Source organism: Apodemus sylvaticus, chromosome 1 (genome assembly GCF_947179515.1).
Source record: "Apodemus sylvaticus chromosome 1, mApoSyl1.1, whole genome shotgun sequence".
Taxonomy (NCBI): Eukaryota; Metazoa; Chordata; class Mammalia; order Rodentia; family Muridae; genus Apodemus; species Apodemus sylvaticus.
Window position 1 is genome coordinate 83,894,711 of NC_067472.1, and position 24,496 is coordinate 83,919,206.

At 48.9% G+C, this 24,496-nt stretch overlaps 1 protein-coding gene across 2 annotated transcripts in view; it reads left to right on the forward strand.

Annotated features, from left to right (window-relative positions):
• Window positions 1-22,253, forward strand: part of Cog7 (component of oligomeric golgi complex 7) — a 60,770-nt gene extending 38,517 nt beyond the window's left edge. The window contains exons 10-17 of one of the 2 annotated variants that reach the window (XM_052199922.1): window positions 1,326-1,442; window positions 3,664-3,729; window positions 7,860-8,046; window positions 9,215-9,355; window positions 15,470-15,553; window positions 17,357-17,471; window positions 19,402-19,545; window positions 21,687-22,253. In XM_052199922.1, the coding sequence (XP_052055882.1) occupies window positions 1,326-1,442; window positions 3,664-3,729; window positions 7,860-8,046; window positions 9,215-9,355; window positions 15,470-15,553; window positions 17,357-17,471; window positions 19,402-19,545; window positions 21,687-21,853 (1,021 nt within the window). In that variant the 3' untranslated portion in view covers window positions 21,854-22,253. The remainder of the gene's footprint in view (window positions 1-1,325; window positions 1,443-3,663; window positions 3,730-7,859; window positions 8,047-9,214; window positions 9,356-15,469; window positions 15,554-17,356; window positions 17,472-19,401; window positions 19,546-21,686) is intronic. The other variant, XM_052199925.1, reaches the window with a different exon arrangement.
• Window positions 22,254-24,496: the final 2,243 nt, after the last annotated feature.

Here is a 24,496-nt window from a genome sequence, read left to right on the forward strand (position 1 = left end):
TTTGTGTCTGCAGCTGTGGGGTGTCTGCAGCTGTGGGGTGTCTGCAGCTGTGGGGTATCTGCAGCTGTGGGGTGTCTGCAGCTGTGGGATGTCTGCAGCTGTCGGGCTGCAGCTGTGGGGTATCTGCAGCTGTGGGGTGTCTGCAGCTGTGGGGTGTCTGCAGCTGTGGGATGTCTGCAGTTGTCAGGCTGCAGCTGTGGGGTATCTGCAGCTGTGGGGTGTCTGCAGCTGTGGGGTATCTGGGTCAGTTGTTCCACTTCAGAGTGAGTGTGTGGCCTTTCTCTTTGCTGCACAGCTTCCTTTCCAGGACTCAGGTATCACACGTTGTGCTCTGTTCTCTTAGAGCTGTTGGTTTAGGAAGGGAGGGAGGTTAGACATCTTGTGATACACAGATGTTATAAGCATCCTTGACTTCCAGAAGACACAGCCCCTCTCTGTCCCCTTCCTAATTCCCCCGAGGACAGAAGGAGGAAATTTTCTCCCTTAGAAACACGCCTCACCAGGAACTTTCATTTCATGCTTTTCAGAGATAATATGCTGTTTTTATTTGTAAAATGATACAGAAGACATCATTATATCCATTTTAGGGGAGAAGACTGAGGTCTAAAGGTACTGAGGCACCAGACCAGAGTTGTGGTGCACCTGTGTTGTCATCCAGGAACCGTTCCTAGGGTCTCCTGCTGCCCAGGCCTTGGCTGGTTGCTGGAAACATAGTAACGAGCCACAGAGTGCAAGCACTGTTCTGCGAGGCTGAGTCAGGACAGCAGCACAGCTCTGCACGGAGCAAAGGAGCACGAGGCAGGCCATTTAGTGACAGTGTGGGAGTGGTCAAGAGGAGCAGCGTGCATGTGGCTGAGCTCCCTCCGCACAGCCCGTGAGGGCGTCCGCCTTGAGTCAGCCTGTGCTCCTGGGTGCCCTCTCCTACTGCTGAGCTTTAGTCTTCCTGCCGAGATTTGCTTACAGAAGTACGCCAGATGTCAGTAACGGCATCACGGTGGGGCTGTGTGCTCCGCAGTGTTTGTGGGACCTTCTGAAGGCTCTGGGGACCTGCATGTCCTCAGATGAGGGGTTATTTCGCAGCAGCATCACTCACCTGGTTGGCCAGTGCATCCCATTTGGTGGCCGTCCTCCGCTCCCATTCCTAGCGTCCCCTGAAGCTGCCCTGTCCTTTATTAAATGGCCGGGAGATTTCTCTGTAGTCAGAGGTTCCTCGGGGTTCTTACTTCATCACAGGATCCTTGACTGACATTTGCAAGGCCTGTGGTTTGTCCACGGCTGTGGAATTCCAGCTGTCCGTAGAGCTGCCCTTTCCCCCTCTTCCCCAGGTATGCATCTCACTTCACCAATGCTCTCCAGTCCATCCGCAAGAAGTGCAAGCTGGACGACATTCCGCCCAACTCCCTGTTCCAGGAAGACTGGACCGCCTTTCAGAACTCTGTCAGGTAAGGCGGCCTGCAGTGCAGTGTGCACCACTGCAGCGAGCAGCTTGGCCACAGATTGGGTTGTAAAATATGTGTGTTTATGGAATGTTTATTTTATTTTTTCAGGGCCTCTGTCTGTTTGTCTGTCTTGTCTGTCTATCTCTTTTGAGGCAGGGTCTCTTTGTGTAGCCTTGGCTGTTCTGGAACTTGCTGTGTAGACCAGGCTGGCCTTGATCACAGCAATTGGCCAGCCACTGCCTCCTGAGTGCTGGATCAGAAGTGGGTGTGATCCTGGCTCAGTGCCTTTTTTAGAGCTAGTGCCTAAATTTAAGCAGCCAATAAACAAAAAAATCCCAATCATCTGCCAAAAAAAAAATACCAAAAATTTCCTATAGTTTGTAAAATGTTTTTTTATTAACTTTTTAAAGATTCATTTATTTTTTGTGTGTATTTGCTTGTGTCTATGCACTATGTGCATGCAGTATCAAAGGTGGCCAGAAGAGGGTGTCAGACTCCCCCTCCCCCCCCCCCCCCCAACCACAGTTAAGATGGTTGTTCACTGGGAACTGAACTTTTATCCTCTTCAAAAGCAGCAAGGGCTCTTAATCACTTAGCCATCGCTCCAGCCACTGTGAAATATTAAAAAAAAAAATCTTTACAAATTTCTCTTCTTCTTTAATGACAAACTCTTTTACATTTGATATGAGGTCCCCTTTCCCCAACCTGTGGTTTCTTTTCCAAAGCTAAAGTATACAACTGTATTTTGGAGAGCACAGCTGAGCTGGTCTGTCCAGTTTTGGGTCTAAGAACTACATTCTCATCATGTAAGAATGTCTTTGGAAAGGATCCTGCAGGAGTCAAGTGGCAGGCATTGAGTTGACCCTCTTATGTTGTCAGTGGCTACACTCTGAGGAGCTCATGTGACTTTTGGGCCACTGGCAGCCATCCCATTGCCTGAGAAGTATGATCAGTAGGGTCCTGGGAAGGTTTGACCCTGTCACATTCAGCTGAAAAGTCCCTGACCCACAGACACTGCTTACTACCACAGCATTTAAAAGTATTTCGGATTAGTTACCACCATGTAAAGCAAATTGGGCACAATTCAGATCTTTGAATTGCTTATAAAATTCAAAGCTATGCCACAAACCAGTCTGCGCTGTCACAGAGATAATGGGACTGGCAGCTGAAGCACCTGACAGGCGAGTCGAGAGAAACTTAACTTTACAAAACTGCTTTTTATGTATGTGCATTCCAGAGGTTGCTGTCCTTCAGCTGACGCCCTTCACCCACTTACATGTCTTGCCTGACCCCTGGCCCCAGTGCCTGGGTGTGTCACATGGCAACATCATGGTACACACATGCATGGTACATGGTCACATGGCAGGGCTCAGCCAGCCACTGGAGGTTCTCAGGGGCAGTCCGGGGTCACCTAGGATCATCTTGGGTTGCAATCTCATGGCCTCTGTTCTGAGCATTGTGTTTATGGACTGTGATGCTAACTGCATCCCCTCTCCCAAGGTGCCTTGGTATCCTGGGAAATCCTCTGCACACGGCTGTTGTGGTGCACCTGAGGCCAGTGGAATGTTTTACTTTCTCATAAACCTTTCTCATGATGGAATGCCCAGATACCCTGGTGATGACAGGCACTTTCAGAGAGAGTTAAAAGTTAACTAGGCTTGAGATGTTTTGAATCTTTGGATTTGTCCCAGCTTAATGGGATTGCTGTTGAAGGACCAGTAACTAAAGTCTGAGAGCTGGCATAATATTACTTCAAAATGCAAAGGTTATGAAATGCAGATGTACCAATCACTCAGGCTTATCTCAGAGGCAAGTGGGTTGGCCCTCATCCACCTTTCATGTGTGTCAGGAAGGTAGTTTTCTATGCAAATAGTAACTGTCTAGTAGCTATTGAGTAATGCATTTCTGTTTCAGATTTTAGACATCGGGTGCCTCTAACCAATTTTCTTAGTTAAACCCAGTATTTTGGAACTGTAAAACTGCTGTGCAGAATTGTGGTTCATGGCAAAAGTGTTAGTCGCACAGAGGACTTCAGCAGGAGGAACCTGTACTCGCCTCTGACATTCATTACATTTCATGAAACCCTTCTGGGAGGCAGCGTCAGAATCCAGTGCCACCAGAAGGAGCAAATAGTTAGAATTTTTATGAATGAGACTGTGTTTGTCCTGTAAGCACTGGCATGCCAGGGAGTGCTTGAGCTTGAAGTGCTCTGTGTTCTGTTTAGGATCATAGCCACCTGTGGAGAGCTCTTGCGCCAGTGTGGGGACTTTGAGCAGCAGCTGGCAAACAGGTAGGAGGGGGTGTCCTTGTTCTCCTTGCATGCCATTCCCTGGGGTTCTTGGCTGGGAGGTATTTGGTCCAGTGTGTAGACAGACTCTGAAAGCCACAGGGCTCGAGGACTGTCTGTACCTAGATTCAAGGTGTCATTATTGTCATCATTAAACATTTATTGAACACCTAAAAGGGCAAGGCTTATCCTACTTGGCAGTAGTCACATAAATCTGGTTAGATATGGAGGCGTCGGTCTGATGAGGAACTAGTACACGCTGTCTCCCAGTTACATGTGGGTTAGGCTTCTATCTATGGTCAGTTATTGGGCTCAAAATAAATTTCCCCATAGAAAGCATGTTACAAGTGGTGACTAAGACCCTAGACAAGCCCAGAGGATAGAAATTAATTAACTCAGGCAGCCTTGCAGTCCAGGTTCTGGCATAAAATTCTGAGCTGCCAAGGGGTGCAAATCAAAGGAGAATTTTGGGGACTACTGTAAGAAAAATCGTATTCTCCCCTTCTGCCTCTCTTCTAACGCTGCCAGTGCTTTTTCTGTGATCCAGGGTTGTACTGTTCAGACATTTCCCTGCAATGCTTCCCAGTTTTTTTATTCATTCATCCTGTAGGGATTAAGAGGCCTGGTGTGTGGGGTGGTTGTTGTTTAACTCTGTGTGTATGCGTGTGTATGCGTGTGTGTGTGTGTGTGTGTGTGTGTGTGTGTGTGTCTGTCTGTCTGTCTGTGTGTCTGTGTGTGTGTGTTTTAGACAGGTCCTTACTATGTTATATAGGCCCAGGGTGATCTAGAACTTACTGTATAGACCAGGCTAGCCTTTAACTCACGGAGATCCACTTGCCTTTACCTCCCAAGTGCTGGGGTTGGGATTGAAATCATACACTACCATGCTCAGCTGAGAGGAGTGTTGGTTTCAGTCAGTTAGAATGTGAGTGTTGTTCCCATGCTTCCCTCTGTCACAGTGTCCTTACACTGGCACTGCTCTAGGTATATTTGTTGGACATCTCTCCTCTTTGGGATATAGTAATTTTCCAAAGGGTCAGGAAGGTTCTGGTTAGGAGGGTGAATGAGGAAGGAGTTCATGGGTGTGGGATGAGTTTGTAGCTGCAGTTTGCAGCCTAGAGGGAAGCTAACAGGCTGGCTCTGCCTCGTCGAGAGACCACACAGCCTCGGAAGAGGTGATGTCATTCTGGAAGCACTGAGCCCGGGGATAGTCACCATCTGTGTTCCCATCTGGGTCACAGCTTGGTGTGTGGCAGCCACCCTGTAAAGCTTATCTTATCTCCCCATCTGGCTCACCTTAGAACCCAGACTCTAGCAGAGCCACTCCCCAGGGGCAGGCACGGGGCAAGGCAGAGCAGCCACTCTGGATAAGACTGACATCGGCTGTCATTCTTAAGATCTTTTTGCAAAAGAGTTTCAGGCTGTGTAAATCAGAGCTGGGTGTCACCTCTTGTCCTCAGTGACTTGGGTGAGTTGCTATGGCTTCACTTTACCTTCCTGGTGTCCTCCATGTTCCTTTAAAAGACTGGCACAAAAGTCCCTGATTTACAATGGTTCTGTTTGTGATGCTTTGGCTGCACACTGGTACAGCCTTAAGGAGAAAATATATTTAAAATTTTGTCTTTTCTAGACTAGCCTTGTTTGGGCCGTGATCCTTTCCCACAACTCGGGGCAGCGGCAGCTGGCCCCCAGCTCTCCACCAGCACCCCCCCCCCATGATTGCTAAGCTAGGAGCCCAGGTTAAGGCCTTTAGGAGGTTTTCTGCTTATGAGGATTTACTGGATCTGAGCCCCATTGTAAGTCTAGGTGCACCTGCATTTTTAAGGTCCCTGTAGAATCCTTCAAATGGATAGTTGCGTTTCAGGAATTCATTGTGAATGTACAGGCTTCCGTGGCTGAGGAGAGAAATCGCTTGTCCTGAAGGGAACTGAATTGAGGAGCTGGGTGAGATTATACGGTTCCCTCTTCAGTGCACACCTGCTTCAGGCTTCAGGTACAGGGAACGTGTTGGGCCTTCCCATTCATCTTGGAGCTTGAGTCAGGACTGTGTGCCTCTTTGGTATCCCCAGCTGAGCCACAGAGGCCGTTACAGTACTGGGAAATCAAGTCTTCGATTCCCTGAGGCTAGGGACATCACTGGGATGAGGTCACCTAGTGATGTGTGTATGGAGATGAGGCTAAGATCAGATGCCATTAGTTCTGGGATTGGAACTGGAGTTGGAATTGAGATTACCCAGACACTTTAAACTTGTCATTGCTGCAGAAAGCGTTTCTAACATGCTTTTTTTTCTTTAGCGTAGATGGCAAGCTGATGCAGGGAGGCTTAGTCACATACATGCGGCCTCTAGTCCTTCACAAACAGCCCTTAAACCCTACTGTGAGCCAGGCACTGTGCTGGGAGCTGGGGCTGGGTGATGAAGCCACTTTGTTCTGTCCTCACCTCTGCAGGGGACTTGAGAGAACCTGTGATAGGTGCACTGCAGAGGCAAGAGGTTGCTAGCAGCGAAGAGCCAAGTGCCCTGGGGAGAGCGGAGTCTGGGGACCTCCAGGGGACACACTCAAGACAGGAGGGGAGTGAGAGTGAGCCTGTGAGGCAGGGGCGTGTGTGTGTGTGTGTGTGTCTGTGTGTCTGTGTGTGTGTGTGTGTGTCTGTGCATGTGGCGTGTGTGTGTGTGTGTGTGTGTGTGTGTGTGTGTGTGTGTGTGTGTATGTGTGTGTGGCGTGTGTACAGTGGATGAGCAGAGACAGTTTGAGGCTATGAGGGATCAGCTCTGACTCCCAGGCTTCTGCATGTTTTAGTTTTATCCTGGAGAGTTGAGGTTGCTCCTGGAAAAGAAAAATCAGACTTGCCTTTTGTTAGCCAGACAGAGTGCTTCTTCAGTCCAGACCTGGCAATGAAGTCTAAGGGAGGTGGTCAGGAATGGGCCACAGTCTCCCAGACAAAAAAGCCAAGCAAATTGCTGGCAGCCTAAGCCACAGGAGCACTATCTTGAGGCTCTGGCAGAGGTGGAGGCAGCTGGAGCCTGTAGGGCTTTCTGGAGAAGCCCCATCTGCAGGGCTGCCCAGCAAGCTGTGGGGGCTGCTTTACGGTTTGTTTCTTTTCTTTCCCTTTTATTTTTGAGACCTGGCTGGCCTGTAGCTCACAGGGCTCCACCCAGGTCTGTCTTCAGGTGCTGTGGTTAAAGGTGTCCATCCCCTGCCCAGTTTAGTTTCATTTTCTTGAGATAGGGTCCAGGCTTGCTTTAACTTTGTAATCCCCCTGCCTTAACCTCCTTCTGTGGGGGTTTTAGGTATATGCCGCCTTGCTTAGCTCAGGAGCCTTTTTTTTGTTGTTTCTTTGTTTTGTTTTGTTTTTTAAATAAATGGATGTGATCTAAAACTTGGCTTGTCCAAAGCAATTGCTTTCGTAAGAAACATTCAGAAGGGAGGGTGGGGGCTGAGCTGCATTGGGGCTGTCACAGCCTTCTCTTTCCCCACAATTCTGTAAACTTTCAAGGAGGGAGGCTGAAGGCAAGAGTGGGCCGAGGGAGAAGAATGTTTCTACCATCGGTCCTTGTCGGTTAAGACTCAATTCTGTGGCAGTACTACAGGTGGATTATCATGGGGAAGCTCCCTGAGGCATTTTCCTTTCTTGAAGACTCTGAAAAGTGCCAGCCTCTCAATAGATCTCCCTGTAGCATCCAAGCCACAAAAATAAACGTTGTGGTGTGGCAGTGAATAGCGACATTGTAGTCAGTGTGTGGGTAAGGTTCTTGCGGAGGATAAGTAGACTTGCAGTTAGTCAGGGGCTCACCCAAGCCTTTGACTCTTCCCCCTCGTGTCGCCTGTGGAGTGAGGATGGAAACAAGTGTCCCAGATGGCAGCAGCTAAGTGCTGCCCTGGACAGGCTGTCCACCATAGCAAGTGTCTTCTGGTGGCAGGAGTGAGCAAATTGACTTTTAGTGTTAACCCTGCTTTTGTGCACCTGAGGCCCAGGTCATTCCTAAATGAGAAAGGATGTCTTCATTTCCTTCCAAAGCAGCCCTGAACTGTGTTTACCTCATGAGGGCGTCCTCCCTTTGGGAAGAGCCGTTGGAGGACTCTGAGAGCTCAGCGAGCTGCTCAGGGCATGGCGCTCATCGCTTTCCTTTCAGGATCCTGGCCACAGCGGGAAGGTATCTGTCTGACTCCTACAGCCCTCGGAGCCTGGCAGGGTTTCAGGACAGCATCTTGACAGACAAGAAGAGCCCTGCCAAGAACCCATGGCAGGAATATAATTACCTCCAGAAAGATAACCCTGCTGAATATGCCAGTTTAATGGAAATACTTTATACCCTCAAGGTATGAGACCAGCCCAGCCACATTCTCACAAATGAAAGCTTTCCCTCGTCACTCACTCTCCCCTGGTGCCAGGCTTTCTGGCTCCATTTGCAGCCCTGCCGTCATCCCTCTGTCTCCTGTATGTGAGGTTTTAAGGAGCTGGGTTGGAACTCGCTGAGATAAGGCTGAAGAACTTGGGTGGAGAGGTCTTTTTATGGATGAAAACCAGGCCTGAGAACTGTCCAGCAAGTTTTGTGTATCTCAGTTCAGAGATAACTTGTCTGTGACACTGTGGCAGTGTGTGTGTGTGGGGGTGTCCCCTCCTGGCTAGTCTTTTGAGCTGACCTTGCCTTTGAGTTTTAGCCTCCCTGGGTGCAGGGCCAAGAGGACTTCCCAGCAGGTGGAGTGAGTTACCTAGATCCTAGGTGTGACCCACAGGTTGTAAGAGGACCAGGGGCATCTGGTTCAGAATGCTTTCCCATTGGAGATACATTCATGTCACCAGATAAGACCTTCAGCTCTCCTGATGGGTGCAGTGCTCTGGGGTGAACTGTGCATGGAGGCCCTCATGATGTTTCCCCAGAGTCTCCCATCTCTGCACCGTGGCCCACCACTAGCTGCATCTGCGCTTGGCAAACACACTTCTTAGAGCAATTCTGTAAGCTCATTCATCCATGCTTCTGAGGTTAAGTTAAACCAACTCTGTTTATCTTTATTGCTAATCTGATTTATGTCTGTTGTGATTGACCCATTTATAATCACAAGAGCTAAGGTTACATTTTCCATCCCTGTATTTTCTCAGGCTGTATGGATTCCCGGGACACATAGTCTGGCTCTCAGCTAAGGGTAACTGTCCCAACCCCTCTGGGAATCAGAGCTCTGTCCATCATTCATGATTAGATGTGAGGCCATGGCTCTTCCCCTCTTTAGTCCCCAAGGGACAGTCACAAGTTAGGGTTTCCCAAATTGCAAATCCATAAACTCATATTGGAACAGAGTCACATGGAAAGTGACGTCAGCCCTCATGAGTTCAGTGTTTGGAGCTTGTGAATCTGTCTGCTAGCCTTTTCCCAAGTCAGGTTTGGGGACCATTATTGTAGAAACTGTCCACTTAGTGATCTTTCAATATTTTTAACTAGATAATGACCTTGTTTGGGGGCTTACCTGCCTTCTCCTTTCCCTGTCTCAGGAGAAGGGGTCCAGTAACCACCACCTGCTGTCTGCATCCCGCACAGCCCTGACCCGGCTGAACCAGCAGGCCCACCAGCTGGCTTTCGATTCGGTCTTCCTGCGCATCAAACAGCAGCTGCTGCTAATTTCCAGGATGGACGTGAGTTCCCACCGACTGCAATGTCTGTTCTCCCAGGTCCCTCATATCCTCAGCCCATGCCAGGATCTTGTCCCTGCCTGCCATGAGATGCAGGAGCAAACAGCCCTGCCACTGAGGGCAGCAGAGTCACTCGGTCATTTCAGTCTCTGTCGTAGCCTGAGTTTCTCGACTTTGTGGTTACTCGGTGCTCTGTGGAGCTCCATTTCATAAGCCAATGCTGAGAGCAGTGGTGGCTCTCATTATGTGAGACAGTGTCTTACTAGGTAGCCCAGGCTGGCACAAATCTCACCATCCCCCTACCTTAGTGTCTAAGTGCTGTGATTGCAGGTGTATACTTTCTGAAGACTGTCAGTATTGCTTGTTACCTTTCCCATCGGTGGGCCATTTCAAGGAGTCAGAGAGGTTGTGTGCTGCTCTGATGCCCTGACAGTTGTGGTCCTTGAGCAGGAGCATGCCTTGTGTGCCTTGGCCCTATATGGGATTTGGAGGGGGCTCTGCCTCTTTCACTGGCATGCGGGTTCTGTTGTGCTGGCGTGCTGAGACTGTGGGCCACACCCAGCTCTGTGCTGCCACTGTTTCCTGCAGTCCTCCTGTGTGCCTGGCTCAGGGGCGGCTTGCTGCCCTTGCCTCATGGCTTCCTCTCTTCCCTGCTTGTCCCGTTGCTTTTGGAGGAGCTGCCGAGAGCAGTCACATCTGTTCTACTTCCCTGTCTGTCCTTGGTGCAGATTCCTCTTCTCTCCCTTTGGGTTGTCACTGGTCAGTTGTCTCCCCAGCTCCCCGAGTTTGTTTAAGTTCTGCTTTTGTAGAAGAAAATTGTTTGGGAAAGACCCAGATACGTGCTTCGTATAGGGCACAGATCCTTTAAGGACAAGAACTCCTGTGGTATAATTACAAGGCCTTGGTTTCTGCTGCCCTGTACAAAGTATGTGAAGAATCTCTATATAGCCTTGGTCAAGTATCAGCCCCTTTCTGGCTCTAAAAAATCTCTGTCCATAAAATGGGTGATTCATAAACTGCGTGATTTTGGAGTTGATTCCATCCTGGAACTTGAATTTCCCTCTGTGAGAGGCTGTGAGGTCTACTGTAGCTGGAGTTTGTACTTCTACCACTGTGGGCTCAGAGAGCTGCATCGGAGAGGATGTGGGCCCACACATCAGTGCCGCTTCCTCAGCCTTCTGTGAGCCATGTGGATATAGTAGTTTCCATCCTATGGATAGTGTGTGGCAGATTTTAGCACAGCATGGCCACCGCGGATGGGGTGGTTTTTGTTTGGTTGGTTTGGACGTGGTTTTGTTTTCTTGAGACAGGGTTTCTCTGTGTAGCCCTGGATGTTCTGAAACTTGCTCTGTAGACCAGGCTAGCCTTGAACTCACAGAGATCTGCCTTGCCTCTGCCTCTGAGTGCTGGAATTAAAAGCATGCACTACAACTGCCCACAGAGTTTAAGAAATTACACTTTTCTTCCCTTCTGTGAATCTGCATTCTGATATGTATATTATAAATATATGTATATAATATATACATCAGATATATATCAGATGGAGCAGGTATATACACATATGTATATATAAATATATATATTCATATTTATATAAATATTTGAAATTTATTTTTATTTTATGTGTATAAATGTGTGTGTGTGTGTGTGTGTGCACCATGTGTGTGAAGTTCCCACAGAGGCTGGAAGAGGGCATTGGATCCCCTGGAACTGGAGTTATAGATGGTTATGAGCCACTATGTGGGTACTGGGAACTGAACCTGGGTCCTGTGTAAGAGCAGCCAGTGCTCTTGACTGATGAGCCGTCTCCATCTCTGCAGGGCCACCACTGTTGAGATGGTGTCTTCTAAGCTCATCTCAGACTGCCTCAGCTTCTAAATCTGGGGTCGCAGGCATGTGCTTCTACTTAGCTGTGTTCTCATTTTCTAAGAGAAAGGGCTTAATTGAGTCCTTAAAGTAAAAAGTAAGTGCATATTCATTTTCAGAAACACACTTAACCCTAGAAAATACAGAGTTAAAAGTATAGTAAATCCCTTTAAAATGTCACACTCTAAAATGTGAGTGTAAACATCCAATGTCCAGCAATTCCAGTGACCTGCCTACTCAAGTATGTCTCAGGTTAAGTAAGTATCTAAAGCAGTGGCTCTGAGGACACGCGGACTTGCCTTATGTGTGTTGTTTTTACAAGATTGTTACACACCTTTGATCCCACTCAGAAGGCAGTGGCAGGCAGAGCTTTGAGTTCAAGGCCAGCCTGGTCTACAGAGTGAGCTAGCTCATTGTCAGCCATGGACTTTGTCTCAAAAGCTAAATCACACAAAACAAAGTAACCTGAGCAGAGACCATGCCGACTAAGTCTCCTCTGACTTGAACCGAGCAACGTTGGAGGGAACCAGATGAGAAAGTGGGGCCGGGCCCCAGGCTCGCAGCAAACACGCAGCCCACTGAGCTGTCCCTTTGGCTTCTGTTCTTGCTGCTTTATTTCATCACCATTTGCGATGCTGGCCACACTTCACCAGCTATGTCTTAGTTCCACTCTGAAATGGCCTCCCTCTTGTCCCTTTGCTTCCACTCCTGCATCCCAGAGCTCCTCAGTGCGGTTCATAACCTAGTTTCTGGGATCCCTTCCCTGCCTTTTGTTCATGTTGGGACGCTGGGATAGACCAGGGTAGCCTGAGGTTAGGCGGGCTTGTGTGAGAGCCAGTGTCCAGCACACAGTACAAAGGCAAACACCTGAGCTGGAGGATTTGAAAATAAAACCCAGGTCACTGGTGTTGGTGTTGAACATTTGCTGTAAATTGTATTGCCCCTTTGTATTTTAAGACTATTAACCAACACTGTATTCAATTCAGAATAGATTATTGACATTTTCCTGTGTTACCTGCTGACAGATGAGTAGAAAAGCCCTTTTGAAGGGCAGTTTAAATAAGTCTAGAACAATTAAGAAATAATCTACACCATTTCCGCATTGCCCTCCTCAAGTAAGCCGTTCCCCGCCTGCGGTCTAAGTCCTTCCCAGCTCAGGCCATTCCATCTTGACCCCTTTCCAAACCTTCCAGCCCCTCCCCCCCCCCCCCCCCCCCCACGGAGCCTGCCTCTGCTCTCTTAAGGGCTCTTTCTGCTTCCTCTCAGACGCCTTTCTCAGGCCTCCAGCTCACAGCGCTTGGCCTCTTGAGGGATGGTGGCGGTGACGGTCTTTGGTCTTTGCTGTGTCTCATTTCTCACCCCTGCCCTCCTTCAGTGCCACTTCTGGACCTTCTCCTTCATGACCACAGCCTCCTGCTTCAGGTTTCCACCATCTCTGGACTGTTTTAACCCCTCTGCTCACTCCCAATCTCCCTGAGAGGTGGCTGCATACATTTCATAGAGCATTGCTCTGGTATTAGCCTTCCTATGTTCCCCAGAGAGCGTGTGTGTGTGTGTGTGTGTGTGTATTTACTTTTTGAGACAAGATCTCATTATCTTGTCTGCCTGACTGGCTTGGAACTTAATACTTAGACCAGGCTAGCCTTGGACTCATAGAGACCTGCTTCCTAAGTGCTGGTATTCAAGGTTCAAGGTGTGTACCACCATGTCTGGCTTTGAGAGAGTCTGCTTTTAAAGGGTTTTTATTACAGGAATTCATATACATGCAGAGTAGAGAGAGGAAGATGGGGAACTCACTCTATTTCCATGATGACCAGCTCTGGAGTACTCTGCTTTACCTAAAATAAGGGCTCTAGGAAGGATTATTATTATTAAAAGATTTTTATTATTAATAAAAGAATATTAATAATAGTGTTACTATTATTATTATTATATGTGTGTGTGCGATGCATGTGCGAGTGCAGGCACGTGTGTGCTACAGTCTGTATGTTGAGGCCAGAGCAGCTGTGTGGGGTCGGTTCTTCCCTTCCACCTTTCTGTGAGTTCCAGTGACCAAGCTCAGGTTTGCTTTGGGTAGAAAGCATGTTACTTGCTGAGCCACCTCTCTGGCTCCCCAGAATCATTTCTCACTACCACTCATCTGTGTCTGAGTTTTAGTTGTCTTGTAGATGACACTATTTGGATCAGGAGCCAGGACCCTGCACAGTGAGATTGTCTTCCATTTTTCCTCCTCCCTCACTTCTCTTTCACTCTTTCCCTTCCCTGTGGTCTTCTTCCTGACCACCTCACCTTCTCCTAGGAAGCTGTTTGTTGACTAAGGTACCTGTTCCCAGGCTGCTGTGCAAGGTTGTTCATTCTCTCCCCATCCTTACCCCTGCAGCTCCGCACTTGCCTACACCCTGTGACTCATCCTTTCCCTAACCTCTGAGCTCTTGCATCTCACACACAGCCCCCTCTGTGCCATCCTGTCTCTGTGCACACACAAGAGAGAGCAGAGAACAGGCTGAGGGGATGGGGTAGGGAGGGGCAGGGTGTCAGGCCACCTTTCTGCCTTAGTAGCTTCTGAGAACAAGGGCAGAGACTAACGTGAGACATTGAGCATCATGGATACTAGGTAAATGTCTAGTTAGCATTCTACTGCTGTGAAGACACACGATGACCAAGGCAACTCTTATAAAAGGAAGTATTCAACTGGGGCTTGCTTATGTTTTCAGAGGTTTAGTTAATATCATGGTATATGGAGTCATGCAGGCAGGCACGGCTCTGGAACGGTAGCTGAGAGCTTCACATCCTGACCCACAGGCAACAGGCAAAGAACTGCTGGGCTGGCACCCCCAATGGCACACTTCCCTCAACAGAGCCCTGCCTCTAATCCTTCTAATTCTTCTCAAGCAGTTCATCAAATATGCAAATATGTGAGGTTAAGGGGCCATTCTCATTTGCACAGCTGCAGTAAGTGTGGGTGGGTGGAGTGGGCTTGGAGCACTGGATGCAGGAATACTGATAGAGCGCTTTCCTGGCATTGGTGAAGCTTTAAGTTCCGTCTCCAACACCACATGATTATGTATTTACACACCGAGAACGTGGGGGGGCTAGAGCAGGAGGATCAGGACCTGTTCAGGGTCATCCTTGGCTACCTGGTGAATTTAAGGCTAACTTGGGATTTGTGAGACTCCAATCTCAAACAACAAATAAACCAAAGTGGATGGGAGTCAGTTGGGATGAGTGAGATACTTGAAGAAAAAGGTTCTCAAACAAAGTCAGGGAATCTGAAAAATGAGAAAGGATAAGGCAGGGAAGAAAGGAGCCAATACCCTTCCTTCAAAGAAACAGAAACTAGGTAGAGCTGGCAGTTAGAGATAGAGGCTTGCTCAAGCTTAGCCTGGGCCCAGAGCCCTGGGGTAGCTTCGTCATTCCATTCCAGGAATGCCACTTAAAGTATCAAGCAACCCGATCGGACCAGGTATCAGGTGGCTGCTGAGAGCAGTCACACTGTGACCTCGAGGGTTACTCCTGGAGGCCGGCCAGAAAGGGCCCTGTTCTCCAGGGAGGAATCAAGAAGCTGGGTTTCTCTGAAAGGTGTTCCAGGATGAGGCTGTGGCACATGTGTGCTGATGGGGGACCTGCTTCCAGGTGGCCAGGAAGCAGCTGCAGCAGTGTCAGAGATGTCCCCATTTCAAATAGCAAGAGCTGCATGGGTGCTGGGTCCATCGCCTTACAGAGGGTCCCCTAGCAGATAGGACGGGTGTTCAGTTTTCATCCAAGTCCTGGGTTGGTCCAGAGGTACATGGAGAAGGCTGCACAGCCTCACTTGAGGCAGGGTGGCTGCAGTGAGTGAGGCCGGCTTGTTCTGTGCTCCTTAGAGGAGCAGTCTCCATGCATTCTCTGAGGAAGAGCATAGAGGTTCCCAACCTTTAGAGTTCCAAAGGCTGAGGTTAGTGAAGCACAGATCTAGGGCCTCTAACTCGCATGGCCGTGTTCCCAGTGGGATAAGCAGAAGCACTCAGTGTCTATCTGGTAGTTGTGCTGAGAAGGTAAATGCTCCCCCATAGACTGGGAGAGAGAGGTTTGCCCCTTATGGTGGATCTCCAGGGCATTCAGAGATGTCCCTGGCCTGCCTGGTGGTATTAGGCCTCCAGGAGCCCTGCCCATGGCTCTGCCAGGAAGGGCCACACGACTCTGCTATCACAGTGTACCTTCTGGGGCTGCCTGGTAGCATGCTGCTGATCCCTTCTTCTCGTCTCCTTCCAGAGCTGGAACACAGCCGGCATTGGTGAAACCCTGACAGACGATCTGCCTGCCTTCAGCCTCACGCCTCTTGAGTACATTAGCAACGTAAGAGCGTCTTGGGTGTGCCCCACGGTGGTCTCTGTGTGTCACAGCCCACCTTGTCCTCCGATTCCCTCCTGGAAGCCATCAGCTGCTTTGTGCTGCGTGGCCCTGGTTTGGGATAGTCTTCCTTCAGATCCAGGCAAATGCAGCAGAGCCACCAGCTACTTCAGATGCTAGGAAACTGCTGCACCTGCCCGATTCTTCAGTGTGAATTGTGATAGTTGGACGTGCCTGAAATGGGCGCAGGTGACATCATGTCTGTCTCCACCACTTGTGACAAATGCTGTATTAGCTGAGGGCTTGCCCGGAATGTCTGACAGCTTCCCCTTTTGTGACTCTCTACCAGCCAAGATGGTTCGGCTATCTTTGTTTTCTAGTGTGTAAAAGTTACAATGTAATTTTCTCCCTAGACTGTAGTTAGGAATGGCAGCTGCCAAATATAGCTCCTTTTTTCTTCAGGCTAAGCCATCTTGGAGGGAGTGAAACAGAACCAGGTGCAAGCCCAAGACATAGGACCTGAGTGTACTTCCAATGTTAGCACCTCCCTGGGCTCTTGTCTGAGCAGCAATTAGAACTGAACTTACACAGTGCTTTTGGTCTTTGGTACCCTCTGTCTCATTGAAGTAGGCGGGGCTGGACACATTTCAGGACATTTCAACCAATGCAGAGAAGGATGGATCTGCAGGTGGAACAGTCTTCCATAGTGCGTGCATGCATGCATGTGTGTGTGTCTGTCTGTCTCTATGTATGTGTGTGTGTCTGTGTCTGTCTCTGTGTGTGTGTGTGTATTTCTCTCTGAATGTGTGTGTGTATGTCTGTGTCTATATCTGTCTGTCTCTGCGTGTGTATGTGTGTATGTGTGTATGTGTGTATTTCTCTCTCTCTCTCTGAATATGTGCATGTGTCTGTCTGTCTCTCTCTGTGTGTGTATTTCTCTTTCTCTGAATGTGTGTGTATGTATGTGTGTATATATATATATATATATATATATATATATATATATGTAAAAGAGAGTGTGTATGTGGATGCCAGCTAGCCACCTGTTTTTGAACTCACTGGGACCTGGTGCTCCCTGATTGAGCTAGTCTGATGGGTTAACAGGCACACACACAGATACACACAGACACACAAACACACACAGACACACACACACAGACACACACATACACACAGACACACATATACACACACATACACACACATACAGACACATAGACACACACATACACACACAGACACATACACACACATACACACACACAGACATGTACACACAGACACACACACAGAGACACACACATACAGACACACAGACACACACATACACACAGACACACATACACACACATACACACAGACACGTACACACAGACACACACATACAGACACACAGACACACATACACACACAGACACACACACACAGACACACACACACACACACACAGACACACACATACACATACATATACACACACACACACACACACACACACACACACACACGCCATCCAGGATCCATCTGTCTGTTTCCTCAGCCTTGGGATTATAGGCCTGCCCCGCTATACCCGGCTTTTCACATGGCTGCTGGGGGAAGAGCTGGGGTTCCCTCAGGCTTGAGCTGCAGTGCTCCGTGGTAATCGCTCCCCAGCCTCTTAGTGCTTGTTTCTGAGGTGCCGCCATAACGAGCACCACCTCACGCTGTGCAATCCCAGGTTTAGCAGTTTTGCTTCTCATGAACAAGCTTTTCCAGCAGTTACCTTGATTTGTCAGTGTCGGGCTGAGAGTATGCTGTCTTTTGTTTCAGATTGGGCAGTACATCATGTCCCTGCCCTTGAATCTTGAGCCATTTGTGACTCAAGAGGACTCCGCATTAGAGTTGGCCTTGCATGCTGGGAAGCTGCCATTCCCTCCTGAGCAAGGTAAGAGGGCCAGGAAGCTATCGTGCTGTCCAGGGAGGGAGCGGTGTGTGCTCGCCATATGGCATCACCGCACGCCAGCTGTAGGTCTCCCTAAGCTTCAGTGCCGTAGTTGTCGAATACAGAATAGAAGCGCTCTTGTACCTATAATCCCAGGAGTGGGCGGCTGAGGCAGGAGACCACTGTAAGCATGAGGCCAGCCTGGGCTACATAGTAAGCATTAGGAACTTTTTGCCTTGGGTAATCAGTTATGCTCTTTTTATTTCTTGTTTGGGCTTTGAGAAAGGCTCTTGCTGTGTAGCCCAGGCTGTCCTAGAACCTGGAAACCTCATGCCTACATCTACTAAGTGTTGGGTCAACCCTCAATAAAAGTGCTTTTCCTGAATAGTAAATACATTGCAGGCTTAACAACCTTTGTAAGGGTTACCAAGATGCTCTCAGGCTCAGTTCAGTGCCTGAATCCCACAAGGTGGACGAAGAGAACTGACTCCCAAGAGTCCATTGCATACACACTGTGGCATGCGTGCATCTGCACGTGCATAATAAACAATAAAATTAAAAGTATAGAAAACAAACACCTTTATAAGTGCTTTGCATACAGGGAAATGGAACTTTATGTAAGCTGAAGTGTCTTAAGTATCTCTCTGTCTCCATCACACATGGAGGCCAGTGTGGGCTACATAGTTAACCCTTTCTCAAAAAATCAACCAGTAAGCAGTCAAAGCAATTTCCCACCCATCATAACCTGCTTAGGGCTGCTCTGTCTCCCCCACGGCCATGCACAGCCTTTCTCATAAGTATAGTTCCATATATATGCGTTACCAGTTTTATTCATTTAGTTTTGTTTTTTTTAAGATTTATTTTTATTTATTTTATGTATGTGAGTACACTTTTGCTCTCTTCAGACACACCAGAAGAGAGCATCGGATCCCATTACAGATGGTTGTGAGCCACCATGTGGTTGCTGGGAATTGAACTCAGGACCTCTGGACGAGCAGTTGGTGCTCTTAATTATTATTATTATTATTATTGAAAAAATGTCTCTCCAGCCCTGAACACATTTTTTCAACTTATTAATTTTTATTTTGTGTATTAATTTTTATTTTGTGGGTGTCTTTGCCTGTATACCACATGTGTGTTGGTTCTCAGTGAGTGCAGCAAGTGCTCTTACCTGCTGAGACATCTTTCCAGCCCTCCCCTGAACACAAGCTTTAAAGACAGTTTTGTACTTTCCATACAGGACACTTTTCCCTCCCGTGTGCTTGGCAAGTGGCCCATTTGTCTCTGGGTATCCTGAGCTGACTGGCCAGATTCTGTTGTGGCATAAATCTCTGAACAGCCTTTGCTGGGAAGCTGGCTCTGCTGTGCTTGCGAGCCTCTTTCTTCCTGTACTGAGGGCAGCCAGAGCTGCCCAGACCCAGCAGGGACTGGGTAGATCTGGACTTGTCTGATTTCCAGGAAACTGTCCCTCACCCTCAGGCTGTGAGGCACTGTGGCCTCCTCATCTCACGGGCACGGCTTTCTCCTGCCGTCTTACGCCTGCATCCTGTTGGCATACATTTTTAGGAGCCCTATGTGTAACTGTGGATCCCACGGCATCTCCATGAAGGCAGGGCTCCTGTTGCCCTCTGTGCAGATGGTAGGTGGTCTCAAGGCCCTTGGCTCCACAGAGCTGTTGCTTTGAGCCCCAGTCTTGGTTCCAGCATGACAGCTGCCTCGTGTCGCCTCTTGGCTCCCTTAGTGCTCACCTGTCGTCACTTCCAGTCTCTCATCTCTCTAGGGCCCCCCTCTGCCTGCTGAAGTCCTGGCCTCTAAGGCTAGGTTTGGTTCCCAGGCTTAGGGGGACTTGGGTAGCTGATTTACTGGGAGTTAGGACTCCCTGAGAGGTCCTGGGCAGAGTTTGTATTTCTCTGAAATCTTCTTTCCCCTTCAGGGGATGAACTTCCCGAGTTGGACAATATGGCTGACAACTGGCTGGGCTCCATTGCCAGAGCCACCATGCAGACTTATTGTGACGTGATCCTCCAGATCCCAGAGGTGACCCCGCATTCCACCAAGCAACTGGCTACAGACATTGGTGAGTGCCCATGGGCCAGGCAGGAGGAGAGAAGCAGCCGCAAGTCTGACTTCCTGTGATCCCCAGGAATGTCACTCCAAAGCTCCTCCTAACTTTAATTCTGGAGTTGGCAGGTGAAGCTGGGTAGAGGGATTCTGGAAGGCCATGGAGGTGGAGATCCATTATGGGGGCTTCTTTGAAATGCATGGGAACTAGCAAGGCAGTCTGGCCCTGCCTGGTCCTGCCTGGTCTTCTGCTTACTGACATAGTAATTACTAACTTAACTAACGTTTATGGAGTGCTTACTGCATACCAGGCATGTCAGGCACTGAAGCAAGCATGCATCCATTATGTTACACAATCTTGTAGGTAGGTGAGGTTGTGTGACAACGTCACATGCTAGGTTCCTCTATGGTCCCCATCCTGCTCCAGGTCAGAGGGCATGGCTTTCCCACTCCCTTCTCCTGGGGTTTTAAGTGGTCTGGAGAGAGGGTGGAGGAGCCTTAACAATCAGCTCCCTAGAGAGTCATCCCAGCTGTGACCTGGGTAACTGTGGGGCTGAGCCAGGTCCCACTTCTGTTTGTTTTGCTGATGAAGAATTAGAAGCAAGGTTTAGCCCTTGGGGTTCCAGAGTGGTTAGTGATGGGGCCAGCCTACAACCCGGCTGCCCTGAATCCCTCCCCCTCCCCCTTTCAGCCTGCCTTTGGCTTTTCTCAGAGGCACCACCACTTTCCAGTGATTTTTTTTCTAGGCACAGGCATTCAGAGATGGATAAGGAAATTCAGGGCTGGTACAGACAAGGGCATGGAGGAGGTCCAGGGAACAGGGTGGCAGTGAGGGGGCAGGGATGCTGGGATTACCCCTAGAGTTCAGTAGTCCATGTCGGTCATCGTCTTCCCTCCCTGCTTACTCTACATTGCTTAAGCTCCTACTGTGTGCCAGCTGTACTGTTAGGGGATGGCACACAGTAGTGATTAGAGTATGTCTTCACCTACTGAGCATAAAGAAGTGAGGTTAAGGGCTGGGAAGGATGCTGAACAGTGAGGCCTGTGACAAGGAACAGGAGACATTCAAGTCAAGCATTCACATAAGAACGCACTGCTGGCCAAACACAGTGTCATGGCAGACTAGGGCTTCCTGGTTTTACCACTGAGCTGGGCCCAAGGAAAACCTGCCCTGACCCAGGACTAGACAAAGAAGAGGTGAACCCAGGTAGCGATCAGATAGTCAGGAGGAGGCCCTCCATGCCTCCAGGCCTTCTGATTGGAAAGAGGAGGAAGGAGACATGATTTGCCCATACAGTGACCCCTCCAACACAACAGATACTTTTGAGGCCTCCTTCCCTGCTGCCTGGTGGGTGGGTACTGTCTGCATGGGCAGGGTTGGTAAAGGGTAGCACTGCAGGCTACAGCAGGGTGTTTTGTTCTGACAGGGCTACCTAAGCTGCCAGTGATTAGAACCCAGGGCTGCCTGAGCTGCCAGTGATTAGAACCCAGGGCTGCATTTTAGAATGATTGACCCCCTAGACCTGTCTGTCAGTCTGTCTCTCTTGAGACAAGGTCTCACTATATAACCCTGGCTGGCCTAAAACTTACTATGTAGGCAGGTTGTCTTTAAACTCACAGAGCCCCACCTACCTCTGCCTTTTAAGTGCTAAAGGTGCATACCACCATGCTCAGTTAGGTCTCTCTTCACTGCCATGTTCAGTTTGATTTAGGCTTGTATGAACTAGTTGTCAGGGGTGAGCTGGGGAATGCAGCCTGCATGATACCTGTGACACCAGCCTTGTGTTCAGGGGCTTTCCAGGGGAAGTCTTGGTTGTTCGGGAAGCCCATGTGTCCCAGGCCCTTTGCTTCTCCACATGCTGGCGAATATACTGGGGGTGGGATGCAGGGGAGGCCAGCAACCTTTTACACTGGTGTGGTGATAGGGGAGAGGAAGGGGGCGATGCTGAATGGTTCTTCATTAAATTACAACTCCAGGGCTTGGGTCATGGACAGTCTAGTTTAAACATGTTGGAGAAGGGCCCCACAGTACCCAGTGAAGGCCTGCCTGCAGTGCGGGGGGGGGGGGGGGGGAATAATAAGGGACCACCAACATTTGGGAAGGCCTTGGGGTCCCCATGCACTATGCTGCTGAACCTGTCCCCTCCTCACCCACAGACTATCTGATCAATGTGATGGATGCACTGGGCCTGCAGCCATCACGCACTCTCCAGAACATTGCGACGCTCTTGAAGGCCAAGCCTGAGGAGTATAGACAAGTCAGCAAAGGCCTGCCACGCCGCCTCGCAGCCACCGTGGCCACCATGCGTGGTGTGAATTATTGACCAATTCTGAGAAGAATGCCCAGAACTGGGTAAAGGACTGGTGACTCTCAGAATAGATTCATTCTCAATATCTGCCAGTGGTGGGGCTGTGTGTGTGTGTGTGTGTGTGTGTGTGTGTGTGTGTGTGTGTGAGAGAGAGAGAGAGAGAGAGAGAGAATATGAACCAGAAAAAAAGGTTATAAGCCAAGCATGGTGGTACATGTCTGTAATCCCTTGGGAGGCAGGGGCAGGAGGATTACTGTGAGTTTGAGGTCATCCTGGACTAGAGACCCAGTCTCTACAACAAAAAGGCTATAAATGAGAAGTAATGTATTATTTATCAGAAAGAATTTTTCAGATGATTTTTAAAAATAACCTTATTTTAAAAGAGGGCTTAATAAACACTGTGAAATGGGTTAAAGGGTGTTTCTTTCTTCTCTGGTAATGTCTGAGTGCTCACACACCACACTGAGCAGGGCCTGAGAACACTGAGGTGGGTAAGGTCATGAAGGAGGCTGAGGCTTCACCCGTGCAGAAGGAACAGGAGGGAGGAATAGTGAACAGGTAGACCAGAAGGCCGAGGCACAGGAAGAGGCTGTCAGGCAGGAGGAGATGAGCATCGGAGGCTGGGGTAAAGGTCTACAGCAAGGAGTAAGAGGGGAGTCCCAGTAGAAAGAAGCACAGAGCAAGTGCAGGGGCCAAATTCAGCCAGGGTGGCTGGAGAAGAAGGCAGCAGGCATTTGGGTTCGAGAGGAATGGAGCCAAATCATGTAGGATCTTACAGCTGTGGTGAAAACTTTGGCTTCCCTTTGCCCTTTTAGTATATAGGATGTTGCAAATCTCATCTCCTTTTTTGGTCTCTTACATCTGTACTTGTCAAGGCTGTGTTTGGCTTATATGTAATAGAAAATAACATTGCTTGAATGGCTTGAGCTGAGAGGAATTAATTTTTCAATAATGAGAAGTCAGAGGGTGGGGACTCCAGGAGCTGACTTAGGGCCTGGACAGAGGAGGGACCTTTGCTGGTACCCATGGCAGGTGACCCTGGCAGTGTGATTGTCATACCTGTGCTCAGGAGGAAACCACTCGATGGGTTGGAGAGACGTGGCTGTCTTATCTACCAGGTAATCAGCAGTGCTCCACAGCCCCTGCTGACTTCTAGGCCACATTGGCCACTTGTTGGTCACAAGGTATGTCCCCAGCTGCAAGAGATGCTGGGCAGGGACAGGACCTGCTTCAGTATTTCTCAGATTAGTCCTTTAAACATTTTGAGTCAAATAACTGTTGGGAAACTGTTCTTTACGTGGGCCTGGCTTCTGTTCATCAACTATCAAGAGCACAGCCCTAGGGGATGTTGGTACTATTTTTTGGCACTATTTTCCTGGTTCTTATATCTCCACCTCACTTCTATCCTAATCCTTCCAACCCCCCAACACTAGGTAGGAGAGAAAGAAGATTAGATGGAAAGGGGTGTAGACCTCTTTAGACTATACCCTGCTCATTAGGTGTGTCAATCCATAGTCAGAATACCACCTAACAATCCAGCAAGAGCAAATGCAGTGCAGGGACCAGCAGCTGGCAGAGCAGCAGCCGTCACAGGCCCTCTGGGACTCTCCCATTTGTACCCTCTCCAGAGTCCCCAGAATTAAACTACCTGCAGCTGGCAAAAATCACGCTCCTGCTAGTGCACGAGGCAAATCATAATCACCTGCTGTGAAGCAGCCTCTTATCCACACCTGGGATTCAAACAAAAACAGACTCGCATATCTGTGTTTTTAAAGAAACCAAAATTCTTACTACAAGGGAAAAATCAAAACTGTTTTCAGGGGTCCCCAGAAGTACAAATCTGATAAAGAAACAAACACTGGTTAGAGCAACCAGGGTTTATACTCTGGACTGAGCCGATGGCTATCCAGAACAAACTTGGTTCTTTATTATTTATGCCACTGGAGATCTAATCACAGCCCCACAAATGATAGCAAACACCCTCCCTGAGCTATGTCCTAGCCCTTTTTATTTTAGTTTGAGGTGGTATCAGTTACTAAGTTGCCCAGGTTAATCCAAACTTGCTTTTTAACCTAGACAAGTCTTGAACTCATGACTTTCCCTCCTCAGCCTCTCAGCGAGCAGGCCTGCATTATTGGGTCTGACTTCCTTTTCACTCTGTAGCCAGTGCTAGCCTCAAACTCACCATCTTCCAGCCTCAGCCTCCCAAGTGCTGGGTTAGGGCATACACAACCGAGTCTGGCTACAACCGGTTGTTTCTTGGCAAGGAAGGTGGGAACAGCAGCAGTGCCTCTGAGAGGGCTGCTAGTCAAAATTAAACGCATCCAAGACCCCACTTGTGCAGCCTTACTGCTTTCTGGGGTCTCTCATAGAAGCCCCCCACAGCCGTGACAGGCACAGGCTGTTATCTCTAATCAAGAGAGGTTTGGGAACTTTCCAGGCCTATCAACTAGCTGCCTTGTGGCAAGTTGGAGTTGGGAGCAAGTCTGGTGACCGTGGTGTCTATACTCCTAACCCAGAGCCAGGCTACCTTTCTTTGTACTCTGTGTAGAAGGTGCATGACATAGTGCTCACAGTGTAGGGACACTTATTCCCAACAGGTCAGCCTGCTGTGCCAGTGCCACCCTTTAGAGTGGTGTGCCACACCCACAAGGCCAC